The 27,432-nt window shown below is 47.0% G+C and overlaps 1 protein-coding gene across 1 annotated transcript in view; it reads left to right on the forward strand.

Moving 5' to 3' along the window:
* The window catches only part of ST13 (ST13 Hsp70 interacting protein), a 165,064-nt gene that overhangs the window by 51,753 nt on the left and 85,879 nt on the right, over nt 1-27,432 (forward strand). The window contains exon 9 of the mRNA XM_069231143.1: nt 15,031-15,147. Coding sequence (XP_069087244.1) covers nt 15,031-15,147 — 117 coding nt within the window. The remainder of the gene's footprint in view (nt 1-15,030; nt 15,148-27,432) is intronic.

Raw genomic sequence — 27,432 nt, forward strand, 5'->3', positions numbered from 1 at the left:
CGGGGCACCCCCTTCTCTCCATTCTAGCCTATGCGTTTTGGGCACCCCTTTGAACTCTGCACCTGACCGGCCCTGAGCTGCTGGTGTGGTGACTTTGGGGTTGCTCTGAACTCCCAACGGTGGGCTACCTTGGACCAAGAACTGAACCCTGTAAGTGTCTTACTTACCTGGTAAAACTAACAAAAACTTACCTCCCCCAGGAACTGTGAAAATTGCACTAAGTGTCCACTTTTAAAATAGCTATTTGTCAATAACTTGAAAAGTATACATGCAATTTTTATGATTTAAAGTTCCTAAAGTACTTACCTGCAATACCTTTCGAATGAGATATTACATGTAGAATTTGAACCTGTGGTTCTTAAAATAAACTAAGAAAATATATTTTTCTATAACAAAACCTATTGGCTGGATTTGTCTCTGAGTGTGTGTACCTCATTTATTGTCTATGTGTATGTACAACAAATGCTTAACACTACTCCTTGGATAAGCCTACTGCTCGACCACACTACCACAAAATAGAGCATTAGTATTATCTATTTTTACCACTATTTTACCTCTAAGGGGAACCCTTGGACTCTGTGCAGGCTATTCCTTACTTTGAAATAGCACATACAGAGCCAACTTCCTACATTGGTGGATCAGCGGTGGGGTACAAGACTTTGCATTTGCTGGACTACTCAGCCAATACCTGATCACACGACAAATTCCAAAATTGTCATTAGAAATTGATTTTTGCAATTTGAAAAGTTTTCTAAATTCTTAAAAGACCTGCTAGGGCCTTGTGTTAGATCCTGTTTAGCATTTCTTTTAGAGTTTAAAAGTTTGTAAAAGTTTGAATTAGATTCTAGAACCAGTTGTAGATTCTTAAAAAGTATTCCAACTTTTAGAAGCAAAATGTCTAGCACAGATGTGACTGTGGTGGAACTCGACACCACACCTTACCTCCATCTTAAGATGAGGGAGCTAAGGTCACTCTGTAAAATAAAGAAAATAACAATGGGCCCCAAACCTACCAAAATACAGCTCCAGGAGCTTTTGGCAGAGTTTGAAAAGGCCAACCCCTCTGAGGGTGGCAACTCAGAGGAAGAGGATAGTGACTTGGAGGAAAATTCCCCCCTACCAATCCTATCTAGGGAGAACATGGTCCCTCAAACCCTGACTCCAAAAATAATAGTCAGAGATGCTGGTTCCCTCACAGGAGAGACCAACACCTCTGAAATCACGGAGGATAACCCCAGTGAAGAGGACATCCAGTTAGCCAGGATGGCCAAAAGATTGGCTTTGGAAAGACAGATCCTAGCCATAGAGAGGGAAAGACAAGAGATGGGCCTAGGACCCATCAATGGTGGCAGCAACATAAATAGGGTCAGAGATTCTCCTGACATGTTGAAAATCCCTAAAGGGATTGTAACTAAATATGAAGATGGTGATGACATCACCAAATGGTTCACAGCTTTTGAGAGGGCTTGTGTAACCAGAAAAGTGAACAGATCTCACTGGGGTGCTCTCCTTTGGGAAATGTTCACAGGAAAGTGTAGGGATAGACTCCTCACACTCTCTGGACAAGATGCAGAATCTTATGACCTCATGAAGGGTACCCTGATTGAGGGCTTTGGATTCTCCACTGAGGAGTATAGGATTAGATTCAGGGGGGCTCAAAAATCCTCGAGCCAGACCTGGGTTGACTTTGTAGACTACTCAGTGAAAACACTAGATGGTTGGATTCAAGGCAGTGGTGTAAGTAATTATGATGGGCTGTACAATTTATTTGTGAAAGAACACCTATTAAGTAATTGTTTCAATGATAAACTGCATCAGCATCTGGTAGACCTAGGACCAATTTCTCCCCAAGAATTGGGAAAGAAGGCGGACCATTGGGTCAAGACAAGGGTGTCCAAGACTTCAACAGGGGGTGACCAAAAGAAAGGGGTCACAAAGACTCCCCAGGGGAAGAGTGATGAGACAACCAAAACTAAAAATAGTAAAGAGTCTTCTACAGGCCCCCAAAAACCTGCACAGGAGGGTGGGCCCAGAGCCTCTTCACAAAACAATGGGTACAAGGGTAAAAACTTTGATCCCAAAAAGGCCTGGTGTCATAGCTGTAAACAGCATGGACACCAAACTGGAGACAAGGCCTGTCCCAAGAAAGGTTCCACTCCAAACTCCCATCCAGGTAACACTGGTATGGCTAGTCTCCAAGTGGGATCAACAGTGTGCCCAGAGCAAATCAGGGTCCACACTGAAGCTACTCTAGTTTCTGAGGGTGGGGTGGATTTAGCCACACTAGCTGTCTGGCCGCCTAACATGCAAAAATACAGACAGCAACTCTTAATTAATGGGACTAGAATAGAGGGCCTGAGGGATACAGGTGCCAGTGTCACCATGGTGACAGAGAAACTGGTTTCCCCTGGCCAATACCTGACTGGAAAAACTTACACAGTCACCAACGCTGACAATCAGAGAAAAGTACATCCCATGGCAATAGTTACTTTAGAATGGGGAGGGGTCAATGGCCTGAAACAGGTGGTGGTCTCCTCAAATATCCCAGTGGACTGTCTGCTTGGAAATGACCTGGAGTCCTCAGCATGGGCTGAGGTAGAACTAAAAACCCATGCAGCAATGCTGGGTATCCCTGAACTGGTGTGTGTGAAAACAAGAGCACAATGCAAGGCACAGGGTGAAAAAGTAGAGCTGGAGTCTGGAAAAATGGCCCAGCCTACCAAGAGAACAGGAAAGTCAGTTGGGAAACCAACTGCAACACAGCAAAAGAAAGGGAACCTCTCTTCTCAGGAAGAAGTTCTGCCCTCTGAGGGAACTGAGCCTTTGGAGCTTGAACCTTATCAGGTTGAGCTCTTAGGCCCAGGGGGACCCTCAAGGGAGGAGCTGTGTAAGGGACAAGAAACCTGTCCCTCTCTTGAAGGCCTTAGGCAGCAAGCTGCTGAAGAGTCCAAAGGCAAGAAAAATGGAACACATAGGGTCTATTGGGAAGATGGACTCCTGTACACTGAGGCCAGAGACCCCAAACCTGGTGCCACTAGGAGAGTGGTAGTGCCTCAGCTGTTCAGAGAGTTCATCCTAACATTGGCCCATGACATTCCCCTTGCTGGACATTTGGGACAAACCAAGACGTGGGAGAGGTTAGTCAACCACTTCTACTGGCCCAATATGTCCAACATGGTTAAGGAGTTCTGCCTCTCCTGCCCCACCTGTCAAGCCAGTGGTAAGACAGGTGGGCCCCCAAAGGCCCCCCTCATTCCACTTCCAGTGGTGGCGGTCCCCTTTGAAAGAGTGGATGTGGACATAGTTGGTCCACTGGAACCTCCCACAGCCTCAGGAAATATGTATATCCTGGTAGTAGTGGATCATGCTACCAGGTATCCTGAAGCTATTCCCCTTAGGTCGACTACTGCCCCTGCAGTAGCCAAGGCCCTCATTGGTATCTTTACCAGAGTGGGTTTCCCTAAGGAGGTGGTGTCTGACAGAGGTACCAACTTCATGTCAGCATACCTGAAACATATGTGGAATGAGTGTGGAGTGACTTATAAATTCACTACACCTTACCATCCACAAACTAATGGCTTAGTTGAGAGATTCAACAAGACATTAAAGGGCATGATCATGGGGCTCCCAGAAAAACTCAAAAGGAGATGGGATGTCCTCTTGCCATGTCTGCTTTTCGCTTACAGAGAGGTGCCACAGAAGGGAGTAGGATTCTCACCCTTTGAACTTCTGTTTGGTCATCCTGTAAGAGGACCACTTGCTCTTGTTAAAGAAGGCTGGGAGAGACCTCTCCATGAGCCTAAACAAGACATAGTGGACTATGTACTTGGCCTTCGCTCTAGAATGGCAGAGTACATGGAAAAGGCAACCAAAAACCTTGAGGCCAGCCAACAGCTCCAGAAGTTTTGGTATGACCAAAAGGCTGCACTGGTTGAGTTCCAACCAGGGCAGAAAGTCTGGGTTCTGGAGCCTGTGGCTCCCAGGGCACTCCAGGACAAATGGAGTGGCCCTTACCCAGTACTAGAAAGGAAGAGTCAGGTCACCTACCTAGTGGACCTGGGCACAAGCAGGAGCCCCAAGAGGGTGATCCATGTGAACCGCCTTAAGCTCTTCCATGACAGGGCTGATGTGAATCTGTTGATGGTAACAGATGAGGATCAGGAGGCAGAGAGTGAACCTCTCCCTGATCTTCTGTCATCAGACCCAAAAGATGGCACAGTAGATGGAGTGATCTACTCAGACACCCTCTCTGGCCAACAGCAAGCTGATTGTAGGAGAGTCCTACAACAGTTTCCTGAACTCTTCTCCTTAACCCCTGGTCAGACACCCCTGTGTACCCATGATGTGGACACAGGAGACAGCATGCCTGTCAAGAACAAAATCTTTAGACAATCTGACCATGTTAAGGAAAGCATCAAGGTGGAAGTCCACAAGATGCTGGAATTGGGAGTAATTGAGCGCTCTGACAGCCCCTGGGCTAGCCCAGTGGTCTTAGTCCCCAAACCTCACACCAAAGATGGAAAGAAAGAGATGAGGTTTTGTGTGGACTACAGAGGGCTCAATTCTGTCACCAAGACAGATGCTCATCCAATTCCAAGAGCTGATGAGCTCATAGATAAATTAGGTGCTGCCAAATTCCTAAGTACCTTTGACTTGACAGCAGGGTACTGGCAAATAAAAATGGCACCTGGAGCAAAAGAGAAAACAGCATTCTCCACACCTGATGGGCATTATCAGTTTACTGTTATGCCCTTTGGTTTAAAGAATGCCCCTGCCACCTTCCAAAGGTTGGTGAATCAAGTCCTTGCTGGCTTGGAGTCCTTTAGCACAGCTTATCTTGATGATATTGCTGTCTTTAGCTCCACCTGGCAGGATCACCTGGTCCACCTGAAGAAGGTTTTGAAGGCTCTGCAATCTGCAGGCCTCTCTATCAAGGCATCCAAATGCCAGATAGGGCAGGGAACTGTGGTTTACTTGGGCCACCTTGTAGGTGGAGGCCAAGTTCAGCCACTCCAACCCAAGATCCAGACTATTCTGGACTGGGTAGCTCCAAAAACCCAGACTCAAGTCAGGGCATTCCTTGGCTTGACTGGGTATTACAGGAGGTTTGTGAAGGGATATGGATCCATTGTGACAGCCCTCACTGAACTCACCTCCAAGAAAATGCCCAAGAAAGTGAACTGGACTGTGGAATGCCAACAGGCCTTTGACACCCTGAAACAAGCAATGTGCTCAGCACCAGTTCTAAAAGCTCCAGACTATTCTAAGCAGTTCATTGTGCAGACTGATGCCTCTGAACATGGGATAGGGGCAGTTTTGTCCCAAACAAATGATGGCCTTTACCAGCCTGTTGCTTTCATTAGCAGGAGGTTACTCCCCAGGGAGCAGCGTTGGAGTGCCATTGAGAGGGAGGCCTTTGCTGTGGTTTGGTCCCCGAAGAAGCTGAGACCATACCTCTTTGGGACTCACTTCCTAGTTCAAACTGACCACAGACCTCTCAAATGGCTGATGCAAATGAAAGGTGAAAATCCTAAACTGTTGAGGTGGTCCATCTCCCTACAGGGAATGGACTTTATAGTGGAACACAGACCTGGGACTGCCCATGCCAATGCAGATGGCCTTTCCAGGTTCTTCCACTTAGAAAATGAAGACTCTCTTGGGAAAGGTTAGTCTCATCCTCTTTCGTTTGGGGGGGGGTTGTGTAAGGAAATGCCTCCTTGGCATGGTTGCCCCCTGACTTTTTGCCTTTGCTGATGCTATGTTTACAATTGAAAGTGTGCTGAGGCCTGCTAACCAGGCCCCAGCACCAGTGTTCTTTCCCTAACCTGTACTTTTGTATCCACAATTGGCAGACCCTGGCATCCAGATAAGTCCCTTGTAACTGGTACTTCTCTCGTAGGGGATTTCCATGTATAGTCATAAGCATTGAATAGTTCCGCGCGCCTGCGGGGACCCCGGAGCACTGATGTGAAGTATATTCTTAAGTGCAAACACCAGCCGTTTAAAGAAAAGGTCTGTCAAAAAACACTTAAGAATAACATTGTGCAGCCTATGTGAATAGCTACACAGGCCAAATTGTTGAAAAGAAAATCAATAGTAGTGTAAATTCATGTTCAAACACCTATTTATTCTAGAAATGTAATAACAAATACATTCTCATACTTTATTTACACCTCTGATGAGAATAAAACAATGCAGGGCAGTGTAGCCCATAGGCTGCCATTATACAGAATGTAAATAGAGCTGTGCCTTTAAGAAAAGCAAAGTCTTCCTGTTTCCCATCATGCACAGCAAAAGGCAGTTGCCTCAGTTCTTTTTTCCGGCTCCTGCTGACAGGACCCTGAAGCATTGAGCTCTACCTCACAAAAGCTTTTGTGACAGAAATTCATTGAAATATCTTCTGAATTTCATTTTCACTCGACGTTTTTACCTTTGAGTGATCATTTTCTACTGATTTCTGTTAAATTCTGACAGAATTTTGAGGTTTTTCTAGTTAGAAATGCCTTCACTTTTTGATAAATGTCCTTCTTGTGGAAGAAAGAAGGCTAAAACAGATCCACATAGGGTCTGTATAATTTGTCTTCCATCCAGCCACAAACCGGAGTCGTGTGACATCTGTAAAACCTTCTCTAGAAGAACCCTTCGTGACAGAGAGAAGATCCGACTCCAGGCGAAAGAGGACAGGAGAAAAAGTGGCCATTCCATTACAGAGCGAGGAGAAGGTCAGACTTCTACCAGGGCTCAACCGGTTTCCTCCATGACTCCTTCCAGACCTGCTGAAAAACGACATAGATCTCCGACGTCGTCGAGAGCGTCGACGTCGAAGCAGGGAACGGCGCCAACATGTTCGCCGGCGAGAAAACGACATCGTTCGCCGTCGACAGCTATTTCGCCGTCGAGGCGGCGAAGACACCCGACGTCGAGAGGATCTGGGTCGCCGTTGACACGGCGAACACAGTCCACGTCAAGGAGATCCGAGTCGGGCTCGCCGTCGACACGGCGAGGGAGATCGCCGTCGAGAGAGAGTGTTCGCCGTCGGAGGCGTTCACCGTCACTGCACCGACGTCGAGGTTCGTCGTCGAGAGGTTCTCAGCGGCGAGACGAGTCGACGTCTAGAGGCACTAGGCGTCACCGCAGTTCGACGTCGAGGAGTGCTTTGACGTCGAGAAGACCATCTAAGAGGCCTAGAAGGGTTTATACAACCTCAGAATCCTCGGCCTCGCTTATCCTACTTCCAGCATCACCACAGCTCTCACAAAGGCAGTCGCCTTTACCACAGACGCCGGTAACACCTACGGCTCCTCTTCCGGCGCCTCCTCCAGAACCTGTTCCGAGGACTCCAACGCGATCTGCAGGGCGTTCTGGTTATTCCTCGAGACGTACATCTACCTCAAGGCACCGTCGTCAATCACATCATGGACATTCTTCATCGTCCACATGAGACTACTCTCCAACCTTATCAGACTCACCATCCCCAAGAGTGTCTCCCATAGATGATGTCAACACATTTCAGGAGGTCTTAGTGAGAGGGGCAACCAAGCTGAATATCCCGCTAGCAGCTCCAGCCCAATCGACATCAGTAATCTTTGAGACCTTGCATCAAAGGACATCTTCACGACCTTTACTTCCACTGGTTCCGGGTCTTATTGAACCGGCAATGGACATTTTTCTCACGCCGGCTACAACAAAGTCTGCTCCTTCCAGACTCATTAAAAAGTACCGTCCACCAGAGCAAGATCCTCTATTCTTGAGGTCGGACCCAGTACCAGACTCGGTAGTTATAGTGGCAGCGAAGAAATCGCATTCGACGTCACCGTCTTCCTCTGCTCCCCCAGACAAAGAAAGCAGAAAGATCGATGCTGCAGGAAGAAAAGTATGCTCGACGGCATCTATCACCATGAAAGCAGCCAGTGCCACTGCTTTATTAGGGAGATATGATCGATCCCTCTGGGACTCTATACTACAGTTCTCAGAGCATCTCCCTAGGGACAAAAGGGAAGATTTCCTAGAGGTCGTGAGCGAGGGAGCAATGGTTTCTAACCAGATCATAAGTGCTGCGGCAGATGCTTCAACTCTATCCGCACATAACTATGCTCATGGTATAGCGCTCATGAGACATGCATGGCTGCGGCTTACATCGCTTAAACCCGAAGCACAGCAGAGGATACAGAACCTGCCTTTCTCAGGCTCCACTTTATTCGGCTCTCATGCCGATGATGAGATGGCCAGAATGAAGTCGGAGCTGGATACCTTAAAAGCGGTAGGCATAGAGCGACCTAAAGAACAGCGAAAGGGATTCCGCCCATATCAAAGAAGACTGTTCACCCACAGGTATCAGGCTCCACATTGGTCGTCTTCACGCCCTCAGCAACAGCAGCAGCAGCAGCAGCATCAGAGGGGCTTCTCCAGAAAGTCGACAAGGGGTCGTTCAACACCTCAGACCCAGACACCTCGACAAACTCCCACGTCTAGGCCCTGAATCTTTGCTTCCCCCTCCTCCGTTACCCACTCCGGTAGGGGGAAGTATCTCAAATCATCTAGACGAGTGGCTACGCATCACAACAGACGCCTGGGTATTGAATATTGTGAGACATGGTTACGCTCTCAGATTCACCAGTTCTCCATCATCTGTTCCACCCAAAACAGCCAACCACCATCTCGAAGCTCTGCAGTTAGAGGTCAATATCCTATTGCAAAAAAGAGCCATAGAACCCGTTCCCATCAGCCAACATGGGAAGGGGATTTATTCGAGATATTTCCTTGTACAGAAAAAAGACAAACAAGAGTTTCGTCCCATCTTAGATCTGAGGACAGCAAACAAATGGATTCGCAAAGAAAAATTCAGGATGTTAGCCTTACACCAAATTTACCCACATTTACGTCAGGGCGACTGGCTATGTGCGATAGATCTTTGCGACGCTTACTTCCATATCCCAGTAGCCAAGAAACATCGAAAATTCCTAAGGTTCACTGTCGGAAAACGCCATTACCAATTTGCAGTTCTACCGTTCGGCCTAAAATCAGCGCCAAGGACTTTTTCCAAATGCATGGCGGTAGTAGCCGCCCACTTGAGGAAACAGCGAATATTCGTCTATCCCTATCTAGACGATTGGCTCATAAAGGCCTCCAGCTATCTCGAGGCACAGCAGCATTTCGAATGGACTCTACAACTGCTACAAAAACTTGGTCTTCAAGTCAATCTTCTGAAATCAACAGCAACACCTGTTCAGAGGTTGCATTACTTAGGGGCCATTGTAGATACCAAGCTAGGAAAGGTGTTTCCTTCGGAGGAACGACGGTTATCGATTCTCCAAAAGTGCAAACAACTGCAGGAAAGACCTCAAGCCACTGCAAGAATAATAGCTTCTCTACTGGGCTCGATGGCGTCTTGTATCCATCTGGTTCCCAATGCTCGTCTCCATATGAGACCATTGCAGGAAAATCTAGAGGATCAGTGGTGTCAACTGAGGGACGATTGGGAGAACAAAGTCCTGCTGTCTCCTCACACCCTACAATCCCTCAAGTGGTGGTGTTTGCCCAGCAATCTCTTGGTGGGGATTCCGTTCCAACAACGACCTCCATCTCAAACCATCGTAACAGATGCGTCACTGCTCGGATGGGGGGCGCACATGGAACATCTTCGAGTCCAAGGCGAGTGGTCACAGAAAGAGAGTCTCTATCACATCAACCTGCTGGAACTTCGCGCAGTCCACCTTGCGCTCAAAGCCTTCCTTCCCTCTCTGAGAACGGAAACTCTCCTTCTTCAGACAGACAACGTGGCCACTATGTACTACGTGAACAAACAAGGAGGCACCAGGTCCAGAATTTTATCCAGAGAGGCCCAGACAATCTGGCATTGGCTTCTAGCCAGGAACCTGTCGCTAGTGGCAACTCACCTGCCCGGCATCCAGAATGTTCAAGCGGATGCCCTCCGTCGGGTAATAAGCGAGAACCACGAATGGGTACTACACGACGACGTCGTTCATTCCATTTTCGCACTCTGGGGTACCCCTTCTACAGACCTATTCGCAACCCCAGAAAACAAAAAATGCCAAAACTTCGCCTCCAGATATTACCATCCAGGGACACTGGGGAATGCCCTATGGATAAGCTGGTCAGGGGCATTTCTTTACGCCTTTCCACCGCTTCCCCTGATTCCGGCAGTTCTCCAGAAGCTGTCCAATGCTCAGACCAAAATGATCCTAATTGCTCCGGAGTGGCCACGCCAGTGGTGGTTCCCAGACCTTCTTCACCGGTCACTCAAACCACACATCAGGCTACCATATCGCCCGGACCTTCTCACGAAGTTCAGAGGGCAGATATCTCATCCCAACCCCTCATCGTTGAGTTTGGCAGCATGGCTCCTGAGCTAGTGCAATATGGACATTTGAACTTACCTCAGGACTGTATGGAAATTCTGAGGGAAGCAAAACGCCCTTCCACACGATCAGCCTATGCAAGCAAGTGGAAGAGATTCTGCATTTGGTGTTTACACAACAACATTGACCCGGTTTCTTGTGGAGAACAATCTATCTTACCATACTTGTTAAGTTTGGCAAAATCGGGCTTACAACTGTTGTCAATAAAAGTTCACTTGGCGGCGATAACAGCATACAGAAAGAGTCCTTCACAAACTTCCTTTTTTCGGATTCCGATTATTAAGGATTTCCTAGAAGGTTTAAAAAAGGTTTTTCCTCCCATTAGAAAGCCTTCTCCTCCATGGGAACTGAACGTTGTCTTATCACGTCTGATGCTGCCGCCATTCGAGCCGATACACAAGGCATCGCTGCAGCATCTCACATGGAAAGCTGCTTTTCTGGTGGCAATCACTTCAGCGCGTAGGGTCAGCGAAATCCAGGCCCTTTGCGCTCAGGAACCCTACACGGTTTTTCATTCTGCAAAAGTGGTAATGAGAACTCATCCAAAATTTCTACCTAAGGTAGTCTCCGACTTCCATGTGAACCAAACAATTTCATTACCGACTTTCTTTCAGAATCCAGCTACTCCTGCTGAGAGAACTCTGCACTCTCTGGATGTAAAGAGAGTATTGAAATTTTACTTGGACAGGACAAAAAGCTTACGAAAATCACAACAGCTTTTTATTAACTATGGCCCAATCACAACAGGTTTGGGCACATCTAAACAATCTTTATCCAGGTGGATTGTTTCATGTATAATGTTATGTTATCAGTTAGCAAACAAATCCCTTGGTGGTAGACCAAAAGCCCACTCGACCAGAGGGAAAGCAGCTACTGTAGCCTTGATGAGAAATGTCCCTTTGGCAGAAATATGCAAGGCTGCCACTTGGAGGTCGGTCCATACTTTTACTAAGCATTACTGCCTTGATACAGACGCTAGGGCAGATGCTCAGGTTGGACAGGCTTTACTCAAGAATTTGTTTGCATGATTCATGTTTTTCTCAGTATTCTTATATCGACTCCACCGTGGTTATGGGGATGGGCTTGCTACTCTATTCAATGCTTATGACTATACATGGAAATCCCCTACGAGAGAAGGAATGGTTTCTTACCTGTAACTCCAGTTCTCTCGTAGGGGTATTTCCATGATAGTCATAAGCAACCCTCCCTCCTCCCCGGTGGAGTTGACATAGAACATGAATATTATGGAGGTGGGTACTCCAACAAATGTTTTGTTTTTTCTTCATGTCAGGTAATAGCCTCCAAAAAAGAACTGAGGCAACTGCCTTTTGCTGTGCATGATGGGAAACAGGAAGACTTTGCTTTTCTTAAAGGCACAGCTCTATTTACATTCTGTATAATGGCAGCCTATGGGCTACACTGCCCTGCATTGTTTTATTCTCATCAGAGGTGTAAATAAAGTATGAGAATGTATTTATTACATTTCTAGAATAAATAGGTGTTTGAACATGAATTTACACTACTATTGATTTTCTTTTCAACAATTTGGCCTGTGTAGCTATTCACATAGGCTGCACAATGTTATTCTTAAGTGTTTTTTGACAGACCTTTTCTTTAAACGGCTGGTGTTTGCACTTAAGAATATACTTCACATCAGTGCTCCGGGGTCCCCGCAGGCGCGCGGAACTATTCAATGCTTATGACTATCATGGAAATACCCCTACGAGAGAACTGGAGTTACAGGTAAGAAACCATTCCTTCTGGTACCAAGGGCCCTGATGCCAAGGAAGGTCTCTAAGGGCTGCAGCATGTCTTATGCCACCCTGGGGACCTCTCACTCAGCACAGACACACTGCTTGCCAGCTTGTGTGTGCTAGTGAGGACAAAACGAGTAAGTCGACATGGCACTCCCCTCAGGGTGCCATGCCAGCCTCTCACTGCCTATGCAGTATAGGTAAGACACCCCTCTAGCAGGCCTTACAGCCCTAAGGCAGGGTGCACTATACCATAGGTGAGGGTACCAGTGCATGAGCATGGTACCCCTACAGTGTCTAAACAAAACCTTAGACATTGTAAGTGCAGGGTAGCCATAAGAGTATATGGTCTGGGAGTCGGTCAAACACGAACTCCACAGCACCATAATGGCTACACTGAAAACTGGGAAGTTTGGTATCAAACTTCTCAGCACAATAAATGCACACTGATGCCAGTGTACATTTTATTGCAAAATACACCCCAGAGGGCACCTTAGAGGTGCCCCCTGAAACTTAACCGACTATCTGTGTAGGCTGACTAGTTCCAGCAGCCTGCCACACTAGAAACATGTTGCTGGCCCCATGGGGAGAGTGCCTTTGTCACTCTGAGGCCAGTAACAAAGCCTGCACTGGGTGGAGATGCTAACACCTCCCCCAGGCAGGAGCTGTAACACCTGGCGGTGAGCCTCAAAGGCTCACCCCTTTGTCACAGCACCGCAGGACACTCCAGCTAGTGGAGTTGCCCGCCCCCTCCGGCCCGGCCCCTACTTTTGGCGGCAAGGCCGGAGAAAATAATGAGAATAACAAGGAGGAGTCACTGGCCAGTCAGGACAGCCCCTAAGGTGTCCTGAGCTGAGGTGACTCTAACTTTTAGAAATCCTCCATCTTGCAGATGGAGGATTCCCCCAATAGGGTTAGGATTGTGACCCCCTCCCCTTGGGAGGAGACACAAAGAGGGTGTACCCACCCTCAGGGCTAGTAGCCATTGGCTACTAACCCCCCAGACCTAAACACGCCCTTAAATTTAGTATTTAAGGGCTACCCTGAACCCTAGAAAATTAGATTCCTGCAACTACAAGAAGGACTGCCTAGCTGAAAACCCCTGCAGAGGAAGACCAGAAGACGACTACTGCCTTGGCTCCAGAAACTCACCGGCCTGTCTCCTGCCTTCCAAAGATCCTGCTCCAGCGACGCCTTCCAAAGGGACCAGCGACCTCGACATCCTCTGAGGACTGCCCCTGCTTCGAAAAGACAAGAAACTCCCGAGGACAGCGGACCTGCTCCAAGAAAGGCTGCAACTTTGTTTCCAGCAGCCTTGAAAGAACCCTGCAAGCTCCTCGCAAGAAGCGTGAGACTTGCAACACTGCACCCGGCAACCCCGACTCGGCTGGTGGAGATCCAACACCTCAGGAGGGACCCCAGGACTACTCTGATACTGTGAGTACAAAAACCTGTCCCCCCTGAGCCCCCACAGCGCCGCCTGCAGAGGGAATCCCGAGGCTTCCCCTGACCGCGACTCTTTGAATCCAAAGTCCCGACGCCTGGGAGAGACCCTGCACCCGCAGCCCCCAGGACCTGAAGGACCGGACTTTCGTTGGAGAAGTGACCCCCAGGAGTCCCTCTCCCTTGCCCAAGTGGAGGTTTTCCCCGAGGAACCCCCCCCTTGCCTGCCTGCAGCGCTGAAGAGATCCCGAGATCTCCCATAGACTAACACTACAAACCCGACGCTTGTTTCTACACTGCACCCGGCCGCCCCCGCGCTGCTGAGGGTGAAATTCCTGTGTGGGCTTGTGTCCCCCCCGGTGCCCTACAAAACCCCCCTGGTCTGCCCTCCGAAGACGCGGGTACTTACCTGCAAGCAGACCGGAACCGGGGCACCCCCTTCTCTCCATTCTAGCCTATGCGTTTTGGGCACCCCTTTGAACTCTGCACCTGACCGGCCCTGAGCTGCTGGTGTGGTGACTTTGGGGTTGCTCTGAACCCCCAACGGTGGGCTACCTTGGACCAAGAACTGAACCCTGTAAGTGTCTTACTTACCTGGTAAAACTAACAAAAACTTACCTCCCCCAGGAACTGTGAAAATTGCACTAAGTGTCCACTTTTAAAATAGCTATTTGTCAATAACTTGAAAAGTATACATGCAATTTTTATGATTTAAAGTTCCTAAAGTACTTACCTGCAATACCTTTCGAATGAGATATTACATGTAGAATTTGAACCTGTGGTTCTTAAAATAAACTAAGAAAAGATATTTTTCTATAACAAAACCTATTGGCTGGATTTGTCTCTGAGTGTGTGTACCTCATTTATTGTCTATGTGTATGTACAACAAATGCTTAACACTACTCCTTGGATAAGCCTACTGCTCGACCACACTACCACAAAATAGAGCATTAGTATTATCTATTTTTACCACTATTTTACCTCTTAGGGGAACCCTTGGACTCTGTGCAGGCTATTCCTTACTTTGAAATAGCACATACAGAGCCAACTTCCTACAAGGATTTGCTCTGTAAGAACCTCTATTTTATAGAACGCTCATGCAATCCAGGTTTTGAGGCATACAGGGTAGCCTGTGTTTTATACAATGGCTTTGCTTGAGTTAAGCGCTCTACTGTGTTTGGCCTTGTTGTCTGCGTCCCTGGGATTGGTTAAGAATTATAGACTGGTTCTAATGTGTAGTGTGTTTTTTTTTTTTTTTTTAGCTGTGGGTGGAAGTGTCTGTTATGGAGGATTATACAAGCAATTATTCTCATATGTTTTGTCCCTGGGTGGATTGCTGGAGAAATTAAGGATGCATTTCCTGGCTTTAAGAGGAATTTCCTTCTGCTGCGTCTTGTTGGACCTTTCTCAGTCTCCATTTTGAGTCCCTCAAAGTTAATTTCTCTCACTCATAGGCCTTAAAAATCGCTGAACATCGGAGAAAGTATGAGCGAAAGAGGGAGGAGAAGGAGATCATGGCCAGAAAGGAGAGAGTGAGGAAGGCTCGGGAGGAACACGAGCGAGCACAGAGGGTAAGAATAGCAAGAAAACACCCCCGACTTGGTGATGCATTTTGTTTATTCTCCTGCTTGCTCTTTCTGATGCGTCCCGGAGGTTCTTGATTAATTTTTCTTTGAGTGTGTTCCTCAGCAACTTCTGCTTGCCTTCCTATTGCTATTTCTTCCCCCCCCCCCCCCCTTCCGTTTTCCACCCTCACATGTTTGCTTTTCTCCTTTTGGTTCTACATTTGAATTCCTTTTCCTTCCTTTCCACTGCAGTATCTGCTTCCCCTTCATATGTTCAACTCCTTTCTACCCTCCGTACCCACAATTTATTTCCCTAGATCTCGGGATTTTCCCTTTTCTGGGATGTTCCTTCCAGCCCGGTTTACCTTGTGAACTTTTCTGTTTTGGTTCAGTAGTTGCCCAGCGTTTGGTTTTCGCTATAGTCTCAAGGTGGCAAGAATTTCATGATTTAGTAGAAATGTCTGCATATGCTGTGTAATGTTGGTGGATGTGAGGTCTTAAATGTCATTGAAGGATGATCATGGCCACATGCCCTGTAATACTCCAGGGTCTTAAGAAATAAATTGAGCGTATCTTTTAACATGCTGTTGATTCCCATCTCTAGGGCAATGGTGATTATTCTGTAGCTGCAGATAGTGATCTGTGGATTTCAGGATCATCTGCAGAGTTTCTGTACTGTGCTTGCACAAGGACACTCCTATATCATGATCCAGAACTGATATTATTAGTTATTAAAGACATTTTAGAACCTGAAACCTTACTCTGTTTAAGTATGTGCTGTATTTGGAGGTGAACCTTCAGTTCTAACAGTAATATGGTTCCTCCATAACAAAAAAAGGCATAATACCCTTTGGGCTCATATTTCAGATGTGGCTGAAGAGATGTAAAAAATTCTAATCATTCTTCCCATTGACACTTCTTAAAGTTCTAGAATTAAGCTCTCATATTTGTGGGCTAAGGTCATGATTGCCTGCTAAAAGGCTTGAGGCTTCAAGGGGGTGTGGGGCTGGATGGGGACTTCTGGTGGGAGGGGTTTATGGTAGAAGTGTTAACCCTAAACAAGTTAATAGTGGGTTTTTGTGTTGGTCTTGCTCTTTGGGCGAAGTTGTGAGTTTGTAATAGGGGTCACTGAAAAAAAGGTGTTTGTGTTGGTGCATATATTTTGTCTGCGTGGTTCCTTTGTGTAAGTTATACTGCATAATTAGCAGAGTTCACCTAGGAATAAATGTTTCTATGAGAATCTTCAACTAGTTCATTATCATCGGGGGTCCAGTCTCTTGAAGCCTCATTTTTCCTTTAATAAGTGATACGCTTACTACATTGGAAATGTTAATTTTAGGAAATTATTTTTTTTCGAATAGAAGTGGGATGCATTGCATAAATGATATACATGGGCAGGACGGCTATGTCATTGTTCTGTGCTCCTGTAACTACCAATGTAAAGGGGTTATGCAACAAACTTGCAGTGACCCTTTGCTAGAAAGGAAACACTTTTGTTCTTCATCGAGGAAATACTTCATACCCCTTGTGACAACAGAACGATCAACACTATTATAGGCAAATCGGTCTGGGAAGCCACAATTCTTGCCCAAGAAATGCATCTCCTTTAAAAGGTGCACGCTTGCAGATATTTGTTTCAGTATATTGGAGAATTGCTCCACCTTTTACTTTTATTATTTAGTCTACTTTACGTTCAGAAAATAGGTTGATATTCAGGGTGTCTGTGGGTGTCAACTTCTGAAACCTGAAAGTATTTGTCTTGCAAAACGTACCTTCCTGATCATATTCCTTCTCCTCTCTAAATATGTATATGTTCGATGGCATGTGTAGCTGCAGATACACATGCTGTGCACATCCCGCCATCTAGTGTTGGGCTCGGAGTGTTACAAGTTGTTTTTCTTCAAAGAAGTCTTTTCGAGTCACGAGATCGAGGGCCTCCTCCCCTTTCGGCTCCATTGCGCATGGGCGTCAACTCCATTTTAGATTTCTTTCCGCCATCGGGTTCGGACGTGTTCCTCTTCGCTCTGTGTTTCGGTTCGGAAAGTTAGTAAAATCTCTGAAACTTCGATGGTATTGTTTGCGTTCGGTATCGGGTTAGTTACAACAGATCGACACCGAATTTTGAAGAGCTCCGGTGGCCCTTCTGGGTTTTCGATTCCCCGGCGGGGCCTGGTCGGCCCGACCTCGTGCGTCTTGAAGGCTAATGGAACAGACCCCATTCCGTTTCTGCCCCGAATGTCACAAGTATCCTTACACAGATCAGCATCTGGTCTGTAATTTGTGTTTGTCTCCCGAACACAAAGAGGATACCTGCAAGGCCTGTCGAGCGTTTCGGTCGAGGAAAACGCTAAGAGACCGAAGAGCAAGAAGACTACAAATGGCGTCGGCACCGGCAGGACAACAACACTTGGAAGAAGAGGAAACCTTCTCCATCGCGGATTCGGACTCGGACGAGGCCGATCCCGAACAGACGCCGAGAACCGTGAGTAAGACGTCACTGCCCAAAACTCACAGGAAATTCATTAAAGCCCAGGGGACGCCACCAACAGGCCATGGCTTAACCCAAAAATTAGGTGACCGAACATCGGCCCGCATGTGTCGAAGACATCCGACTCCGGTCGAGATACCGGCACAGAGCAGACTCGACCCCGGGTCAGAGCAATCTCGAAACCGAGCGAGCAGCACCGAAATGAATAGGCACAGAGAGCTCTGAACACCGAAAGGCAAAAAAGTGTCTTCGGAGCCGAAAAAGACTGTCAAAGGTTTCGATACCGAAACATCCGGCCTCGGAGCCGAAACCAAGTGTTCGATGGCATCTGTCGCTGTAGATACGCATGTTCTGCAATAGCTCGCCATCTGGTGTTGGGCCGGAGTGTTACAAGTTGTTTTTCTTCGAAGAAGTCTTTCGAGTCACGGGACCGAGTGACTCCTCCTTTTGTCTCCATTGCGCATGGGCGTCGACTCCATCTTCGATTGTTTTTTTTCCGCCATCGGGTTCGGACGTGTTCCTGTCGCTCCGAGTTTCGGAACAGAAAAAATAGTTAATTTCGGAAGATTTTCGTCGGTATTGTTGCGTTCGGGATCGGCGTACTTAGATTCAACACCGCATCGAAGATCGAAGAGCTCCGGTGCCCTTCGGGGTAGTTTTTCGATCCTCCGTCGGGGCCTGGTCGGCCCGACCGCGTGCTGAGGAACGCCGATGGAACGGACCCCGTTCCGTTTCTGCCCCAAATGCCACAATAAATACCCCTACACAGACCAACACTTGGTCTGCAACCTGTGCCTGTCACCTGAGCACAGCGAAGACACCTGCGAGGCCTGTCGTGCGTTCCGGTCCCGAAAAACACTCCGAGACCGTCGAGCCAGAAGACTTCAAATGGCGTCCGCACCGACAGCCCGACGGGAGTTCGAGGAACAGGAGGAGGAAGGTACCTTCTCGATCCAAGACTCAGACTCCGAAGGATTCGACGATACACAAACCGTGAGTAAGACGTCGAAAAACACACAGAGAAACATTTACAAGGCCCAGGGGACGCCACTGCCACCAGGCCATGGCTCGACCCATAAATTCGGTGACCGACCGTCGGCACCGAAAAAGGCCAAAACAGTGCCGAGATCGTCCGACTCCGGTCGAGACACCGGCACGCAGCCTTCTCGGGACCGAGAAAGTGCTGGAGACAAGCCTCGACACCGAGATACCGGTGTGGACACGGCTCGACGCCGAGACAGCGGCACCGAAACAGATCGACGCCGAGAGGTTTCGGCCCCGAAAAGGAAAAAAGTCACCTCGGAGCCGAAAAAACACGCAGACAAAGTTTCGACGCCGAAACAAACTGCAAGCGACCCAGCTTCAGGCTCTTATACAGAAGAGCACTCGCTAACCTCCCAAATGCAAAAGCATAGGTTTGAGGAAGAGCTACAAGCAACTGATGTGGACCATACGCAAAAGCGTATCTTCATTCAGCAGGGGACAGGAAAAATAAGCACCCTTCCCCCCATTAGGAGAAAGAGAAGGTTGGAGTTCCAGACGGAACAAGCACCACAACCAAAAGTGGTTAAAAGAATTACACCACCACCCTCTCCTCCGCCCGTGATTAACGTTTCACCAGCACAAACTCCATCTCACTCCCCAGCTCACACCACCATGAGCCAGGGTGACCAAGATCAGGACGCATGGGACCTATACGACGCCCCAGTGTCAGATAACAGCCCGGAGGCCTACCCTACAAAGCCATCTCCACCAGAAGACAGCACCGCGTACTCTCAGGTGGTGGCTAGAGCAGCACAATTTCATAACGTAAGCCTCCACTCAGAACAGGTCGAGGATGATTTCTTGTTCAACACACTCTCCTCCACCCACAGCTCCTACCAAAGCCTGCCTATGCTCCCTGGTATGCTCCGGCACGCAAAAGACATATTTAAGGAGCCGGTCAAAAGTAGGGCAATCACACCACGGGTGGAAAAGAAGTATAAGCCGCCTCCTACGGACCCGGTTTTCATCACTACACAGCTGCCACCAGACTCTGTTGTTGTAGGAGCAGCTAGGAAAAGGGCCAACTCTCACACATCTGGATATGCACCACCCCCAGATAAAGAAAGCCGCAAGTTCGATGCAGCTGGTAAAAGAGTCGCAGCACAAGCTGCAAACCAGTGGCGCATCGCGAACTCCCAGGCACTACTTGCGCGCTATGACAGAGCCCACTGGGACGAGATGCAACATCTCATTGAACATCTGCCCAAGGACTTCCAAAATAGGGCGAAACAAGTGGTTGAGGAGGGACAGACCATCTCCAACAACCAGATACGTTCCTCCATGGACGCTGCAGATACAGCTGCACGGACAATTAATACATCTGTAACTATCAGACGGCATGCATGGCTCCGAACGTCTGGATTTAAACCAGAGATTCAACAAGCAGTTCTCAATATGCCTTTTAATGAAAAAGAACTGTTCGGTCCAGAAGTGGACACAGCGATTGAGAAACTCAAAAAAGATACGGACACTGCCAAAGCCATGGGCGCACTCTACTCCCCGCAGAGCAGAGGGAATTACAGCACATTCCGTAAAACGCCCTTTCGAGGGGGGTTTCGGGGTCAAAGCACACAAGCCAGCACCTCACAAGCAACACCGTCCACTTACCAGGGACAGTATAGAGGAGGTTTTCGGGGACAATATAGAGGAGGGCAATTCCCTAGAAATAGAGGGAGATTTCAAAGCCCCAAAACCCCTACTACTAAACAATGACTCGCATGTCACTCACCCCCTCCACACAACACCAGTGGGGGGAAGAATAGGTCATTATTACAAAGCATGGGAGGAAATCACTACAGACACTTGGGTTCTAGCAATTATCCAACATGGTTATTGCATAGAATTTCTACAATTCCCTCCAAACATACCACCAAAAGCACAAAATTTAACAACACACCATTCCAATCTCCTGGAGATAGAAGTGCAGGCACTATTGCAAAAGAATGCAATCGAATTAGTGCCAAACACACAAATAAACACAGGAGTTTACTCACTGTACTTTCTGATACCAAAGAAGGACAAAACGCTGAGACCAATCCTAGACCTCAGAGTAGTGAACACTTTCATCAAATCAGACCACTTCCACATGGTCACACTACAAGAAGTATTGCCATTGCTAAAACTACACGACTACATGGCAACTTTAGACCTCAAGGATGCTTATTTCCATATACCAATACACCCATCTCACAGGAAATACCTAAGGTTCGTATTCAAAGGAATACATTACCAATTCAAGGTACTGCCTTTCGGATTAACAACCGCACCAAGAGTCTTTACCAAATGTCTAGCGGTAGTCGCTGCACACATAAGAAGGCAGCAAATACATGTGTTCCCATATTTGGACGACTGGCTAATCAAGGCCCATTCGTTCATACAGTGCTCAAATCACACAAATCAGATCATACAAACCCTCTTCAAACTCGGGTTCACCGTCAATTTCACAAAATCCAAAATTCTGCCACGCAAGGTACAACAATACCTGGGAGCCATAATAGACACATCAAAGGGAGTAGCCACTCCAAGTCCACAAAGAATTCAAAATTTCAACACCATCATACAACGCATGTATCCAACACAAAAGATACAGGCAAAGATGGTATTACAACTCCTAGGCATGATGTCATCATGCATAGCCATTGTCCCAAACGCAAGACTGCACATGAGGCCCTTACAACAATGCCTAGCATCACAGTGGTCTCAAGCACAGGGTCACCTTCTAGATCTGGTGTTAATAGACCGCCAAACTTACCTCTCGCTTCTATGGTGGAACAACATAAATTTAAACAAGGGGCGGCCTTTCCAAGACCCAGTGCCACAATACGTAATAACAACAGATGCTTCCATGACAGGGTGGGGAGCACACCTCAATCAACACAGCATACAAGGACAATGGAACGTACATCAAACAAAACTGCATATCAATCACCTAGAACTGCTAGCAGTTTTTTCAAGCACTAAAAGCTTTCCAACCAATAATAGTTCACAAATACATTCTCGTCAAAACAGACAACATGACAACAATGTATTATCTAAACAAGCAGGGAGGGACGCACTCCACGCAGTTAAGCCTGCTAGCACAAAAAATTTGGCATTGGGCAATTCACAACCAAATTCGCCTAATTGCACAGTTTATACCAGGGATACAAAATCAACTCGCAGACAATCTCTCTCGAGATCACCAACAGGTCCACGAATGGGAAATTCACCCCCAAATTCTGAACACTTATTTCAAACTCTGGGGAACACCTCAGATAGACTTGTTTGCGACAAGGGAGAACGCAAAATGCCAAAACTTCGCATCCAGGTACCCACACAAACAATCCCAAGGCAATGCCCTATGGATGAACTGGTCAGGGATATTTGCTTACGCTTTTCCTCCTCTCCCTCTCCTTCCTTACCTGGTAAACAAACTCAGTCAAAGCAAACTCAAACTCATATTGATAGCACCAACTTGGGCAAGGCAACCCTGGTACACAACGCTGCTAGACCTATCAGTGGTACCCTGCATCAAATTGCCCAACAGGCCAGATCTGTTGACACAGCACAACCAAAAGATCAGACACCCAGATCCAGCATCGCTGAATCTAGCAATCTGGCTCCTGAAATCCTAGAATTCGGGCACTTACAACTTACCCAAGAATGTATGGAAGTCATAAAACAAGCAAGAAGGCCATCCACCAGGCACTGCTATGCAAGTAAATGGAAGAGGTTTGTTTGCTACTGCCATATTAATCAAATACAACCATTACACACAACTCCAGAACATGTAGTGGGTTACTTGCTTCACTTACAAAAATCTAACCTGGCTTTCTCTTCCATTAAAATACACCTTGCAGCAATATCTGCATACCTGCAAACTACCTATTCAACTTCCCTATATAAAATACCAGTCATTAAAGCATTCATGGAGGGCCTTAGGAGAATTATACCACCAAGAACACCACCTGTTCCTTCATGGAACCTAAATGTTGTCCTAACTAGACTTATGGGTCCACCTTTTGAACCCATGCACTCCTGCGACATACAGTTCCTAACCTGGAAGGTGGCATTTCTCATCGCCATTACTTCCCTGAGAAGAGTAAGCGAGATTCAGGCGTTTACTATACAGGAACCTTTTATACAACTACACAAAAATAAAGTCGTCCTAAGGACCAATCCTAAATTTTTGCCAAAGGTTATTTCACCGTTCCATCTAAATCAAACAGTGGAACTTCCAGTGTTCTTTCCACAGCCAGATACCGTAGCTGAAAGGGCACTACATACATTAGATGTCAAAAGAGCATTAATGTATTACATTGACAGAACAAAAAACATCAGAAAGACTAAACAACTCTTTATTGCATTTCAAAAACCTCACGCAGGAAACCCAATTTCAAAACAAGGTATAGCCAGATGGATAGTTAAATGCATCCAAATCTGCTACCTTAAAGCTAAACGACAGCTGCCCATTACACCAAGGGCACACTCAACCAGAAAGAAAGGTGCTACCATGGCCATTCTAGGAAACATCCCAATGCAAGAAATATGTAAGGCAGCCACATGGTCTACGCCTCACACATTCACCAAGCACTACTGTGTAGACGTGTTATCCGCACAACAAGCCACAGTAGGTCAAGCTGTATTAAGGACATTATTTCAGACTACTTCCACTCCTACAGGCTGATCCACCGCTTTTGGGGAAATAACTGCTTACTAGTCTATTGCAGAACATGCGTATCTACAGCGACAGATGCCATCGAACTGAAAATGTCACTTACCCAGTGTACATCTGTTCGTGGCATCAGTCGCAGTAGATTCGCATGTGCCCACCCGCCTCCCCGGGAGCCTGTAGCAGTTTGGAAGTTACCTTCAATTATTTATATATGTATCATCTCAACCTTAAATAGGTGCATACTTAGTCACTCCATTGCATGGGCACTATTACTACAATTCAACTCCTACCTCACCCTCTGCGGGGAAAAACAATCGAAGATGGAGTCGACGCCCATGCGCAATGGAGACAAAAGGAGGAGTCACTCGGTCCCGTGACTCGAAAGACTTCTTCGAAGAAAAACAACTTGTAACACTCCGGCCCAACACCAGATGGCGAGCTATTGCAGAACATGCGAATCTACTGCGACTGATGCCACGAACAGATGTACACTGGGTAAGTGACATTTTCATCCTACACCGAGGAACAGGGCCTGTCCTCACAGATGCAAGGACACAAATTCGGACAGGAGCTAGAGGCAGGGGAGCCAGATTACACTCAAAGGAGGCTCCACATTCAAAAGGACACAGGGAAAATCAGTACTCTCCCTCCAATCCGAATTAAAAAGAAACTTGCCTTCCAAGAGAAAGGCAAGCAACCACAAGCAAAGGTGGCAAAACAAATAACTCCGCCACCATCACCACAACGCTCACCACAATCATCACCGGTAGCCACTCCACCAATGATGCAATCTCCAACTCATACAGGAATGAGTCAGGGTGATCCTGACGCATGGGATCTTTATTATGCGCCTGTATCAGATAAGTCCTGACTGGTATTGTATTGTATTGTAATCGTATGTTCGGTGGCATGTGTAGCTGCAGATACACATGCTGTGCATAGTCCGCCGTCTGGTGTTGGGCTCGGAGTGTTACAAGTTGTTTTTCTTCGAAGAAGTCTTTTCGAGTCACGAGACCGAGGGACTCCTCCCACTTCGGTTCCATTGCGCATGGGCGTTGACTCCATCTTAGATTGTTTTTTTTCCGCCATCTGGTTCGGACGTGTTCCTTTTCGCTCCGTGTTTCGGGTCGGAAAGTTAGTCAGAATCTCGGGAAAATTCGTCGGTATTGTTTCGTTCGGTATCGGGATAGTTAGGGCAAATCGACACCGAACCTTAAAGAGCTCCGGTAGCCCTTCGGGGTATTTTCGATCCCCCGTCGGGGCCTGGTCGGCCCGACCGCGTGCAACATCGAGACTGTATCCAACACAAACGATACATGCAAAGATGGTATTAAAACTCCTAGGCATGATGTCCTCATGCATAGCCATTGTCCCAAACGCAAGATTGCACATGCGGCCCTTACAACAGTGCCTAGCATCACAATGGTCACATGCACAGGGTCAACTTCTAGATCTGGTGTTGATAGACCGCCAAACGTACATCTCGCTTCTATGGTGGAACAGTACAAATTTAAACAAAGGGCGGCCTTTCCAAGACCCAGTGCCACAATACGTGATAACAACAGATGCTTACATGACAGGCTGGCTTCCATGACAGGCTGGGGAGCACACCTCAATCAACACAGCATCCAAGGACAATGGGACGTACATCAAAGAAAGTTTCATATAAATCATCTAGAACTGTTAGCAGTATTTCTAGCGTTAAAAGCATTCCAACCCATGATAACCCACAAATACATTCCTGTCAAGACAGACAACATGACGACAATGTATTATTTAAACAAACGGGGGGGACACATTCGACACAGTTGTGTCTCCTAACACAAAAAATATGGCATTGGGCAATTCACAACCACATTCGCCTAATAGCACAGTTTATTCCAGGGATCCAGAACCAGCTAGCAGACAGTCTCTCTCGGGATCACCAACAGGTCCACGAATGGGAAATTCACCCCCAAATCCTAAACACTTACTTCCAAATTTGGGGAACACCTCAAATAGATCTATTTGCAACAAAAGAAAACGCAAAATGCCAAAACTTCGCATCCAGGTACCCACACCGGCAATCCCAAGGCAATGCTCTATGGATGAATTGGTCAGGGATATTTGCGTACGCTTTTCCCCCCTCTCCCTCTCCTTCCATATCTAGTAAACAGATTGAGTCAAAACAAACTCAAACTCGTACTAATAGCACCAACATGGGCAAGACAACCCTGGTATACGACACTACTAGACCTGTCAGTAGTACCTCATGTCAAACTACCCAACGGGCCAGATCTGTTAACACAACACAAACAACAGATCAGGCATCCAAACCCTGCATCGCTGAATCTAGCAATTTGGCTCCTGAAATCCTAGAATTTGGACACTTAGGCCTCACTCAAGAGTGTATGGAGGTCATAAAACAAGCTAGAAAACCTTCCACTAGACACTGCTATGCAAGTAAATGGAAAAGATTTGTTTGTTACTGTCATAATAATCAAATTCAACCATTGCATGCATCTCCGAAAGATGTAGTAGGATATTTACTACATTTACAAAAATCAAATCTAGCTTTCTCTTCCATAAAAATACATCTCGCAGCAATATCTGCTTACCTGCAGATTACTCATTCAACTTCCCTATTTAGAATACCTGTCATTAAAGCGTTTATGGAGGGCCTAAAGAGAATTATACCACCAAGGACACCACCTGTTCCTTCCGGGAATGCTGAAACACTCAAAACAAGTGTTTCAAGAGCCTATGAAAGGCAGGGCCATTACTCAAAGGGTGGAGAAAAAGTGCAAACCGCCACCAACAGACCCTGTGTACATCACGCAGCAATTAACACCAGACTCGGTGGTGGTAGGGGCAGCTTGCAAAAGGGCGAACTCAACACACCTCGGGAGATGCACCACCACCAGACAAAAAGTCGCAAGTTCGACTCAGCGGGGAAAAGGGTCGCGGCACAGGCAGCCAACCAATGGCGCATTGCCAACTCACAGGCCTTGCTGGCTAGATATGATAGGGCTCATTGGGACGAAATGCAACATTTCATAGAACACCTACCCAAGGAGTTCCAAGAGAGGGCACAACACGTGGTGGAAGAAGGCCAGAGTATCTCTAACAATCAGATACGGTCAGCAATGGAGGCAGCTGACACAGCTGATAGGACTGTAAATATAGCAGTCACCATACGGAGACACGCATGGCTACGCACCCCTGGCTAGATATGATAGGGCTCATTGGGACGAAATGCAACATTTCATAGAACACCTACCCAAAGAGTTCCAAGAGAGGGCACCACACGTGGTGGAAGAAGGCCAGAGTATCTCTAACAATCAGATACGGTCAGCAATGGATGCAGCTGACACAGCTGATAGGACTGTAAATATAGCAGTCACCATACGGAGACACGCATGGCTACGCACCCCTGGATTCAAGCCGGAAATTCAACAAGCGGTGCTGAATATGCCTTTTAACGAACAGCAGTTGTTTGGGCCGGAGGTGGACACTGCTATCAAAACTTTAAAAGGACACAGATAGCCCTGGGCGCACTCTACTTCCCACAGCGCAGAGGCACATTTAGTAAATCACAGTATAGAGGCGGGTTTCGGGGACAGCACAGAACCCTCAACCTCACAAACAAGACCCACTTACCAGAGTCAATATCAGAGGGGAAGTTTTCGGGGACAATACAGAGGGGGACAATTCCCAAAAAATGGAGGGACGTTCCAGAGTCCCAAAACACCGCAAAATAAACAGTGACTTTGGCGCCACAAATCCCCAACACATAACACCAGTGGAGGGGAGACTAACCAAATTTTACAAAAACTGGGAGGAAATAACAGACACGTGGGTCCTAGCCATTATCCAACATGGTTATTGCATAGAATTTCTTCAATTCCCTCCAAATGTCCCACCAAAAACACACGTCCAAACAACACATGGATCTATTACAACTGGAGGTCCAAGCGTTGTTACAAAAAGATGCAATAGAACTAGTACCAATTCATCAGAAAGGAACAGGAGTTTACTCCCTGTACTTTCTCATACCCAAAAAAGACAAAACTCTAAGACCTATCCTAAAATCTCAGAACATTAAACACCTACATCAAATCAGATC

The sequence above is a fragment of the Pleurodeles waltl genome, chromosome 4_2, assembly GCF_031143425.1.
Source record: "Pleurodeles waltl isolate 20211129_DDA chromosome 4_2, aPleWal1.hap1.20221129, whole genome shotgun sequence".
Lineage (NCBI taxonomy): Eukaryota > Metazoa > Chordata > Amphibia > Caudata > Salamandridae > Pleurodeles > Pleurodeles waltl.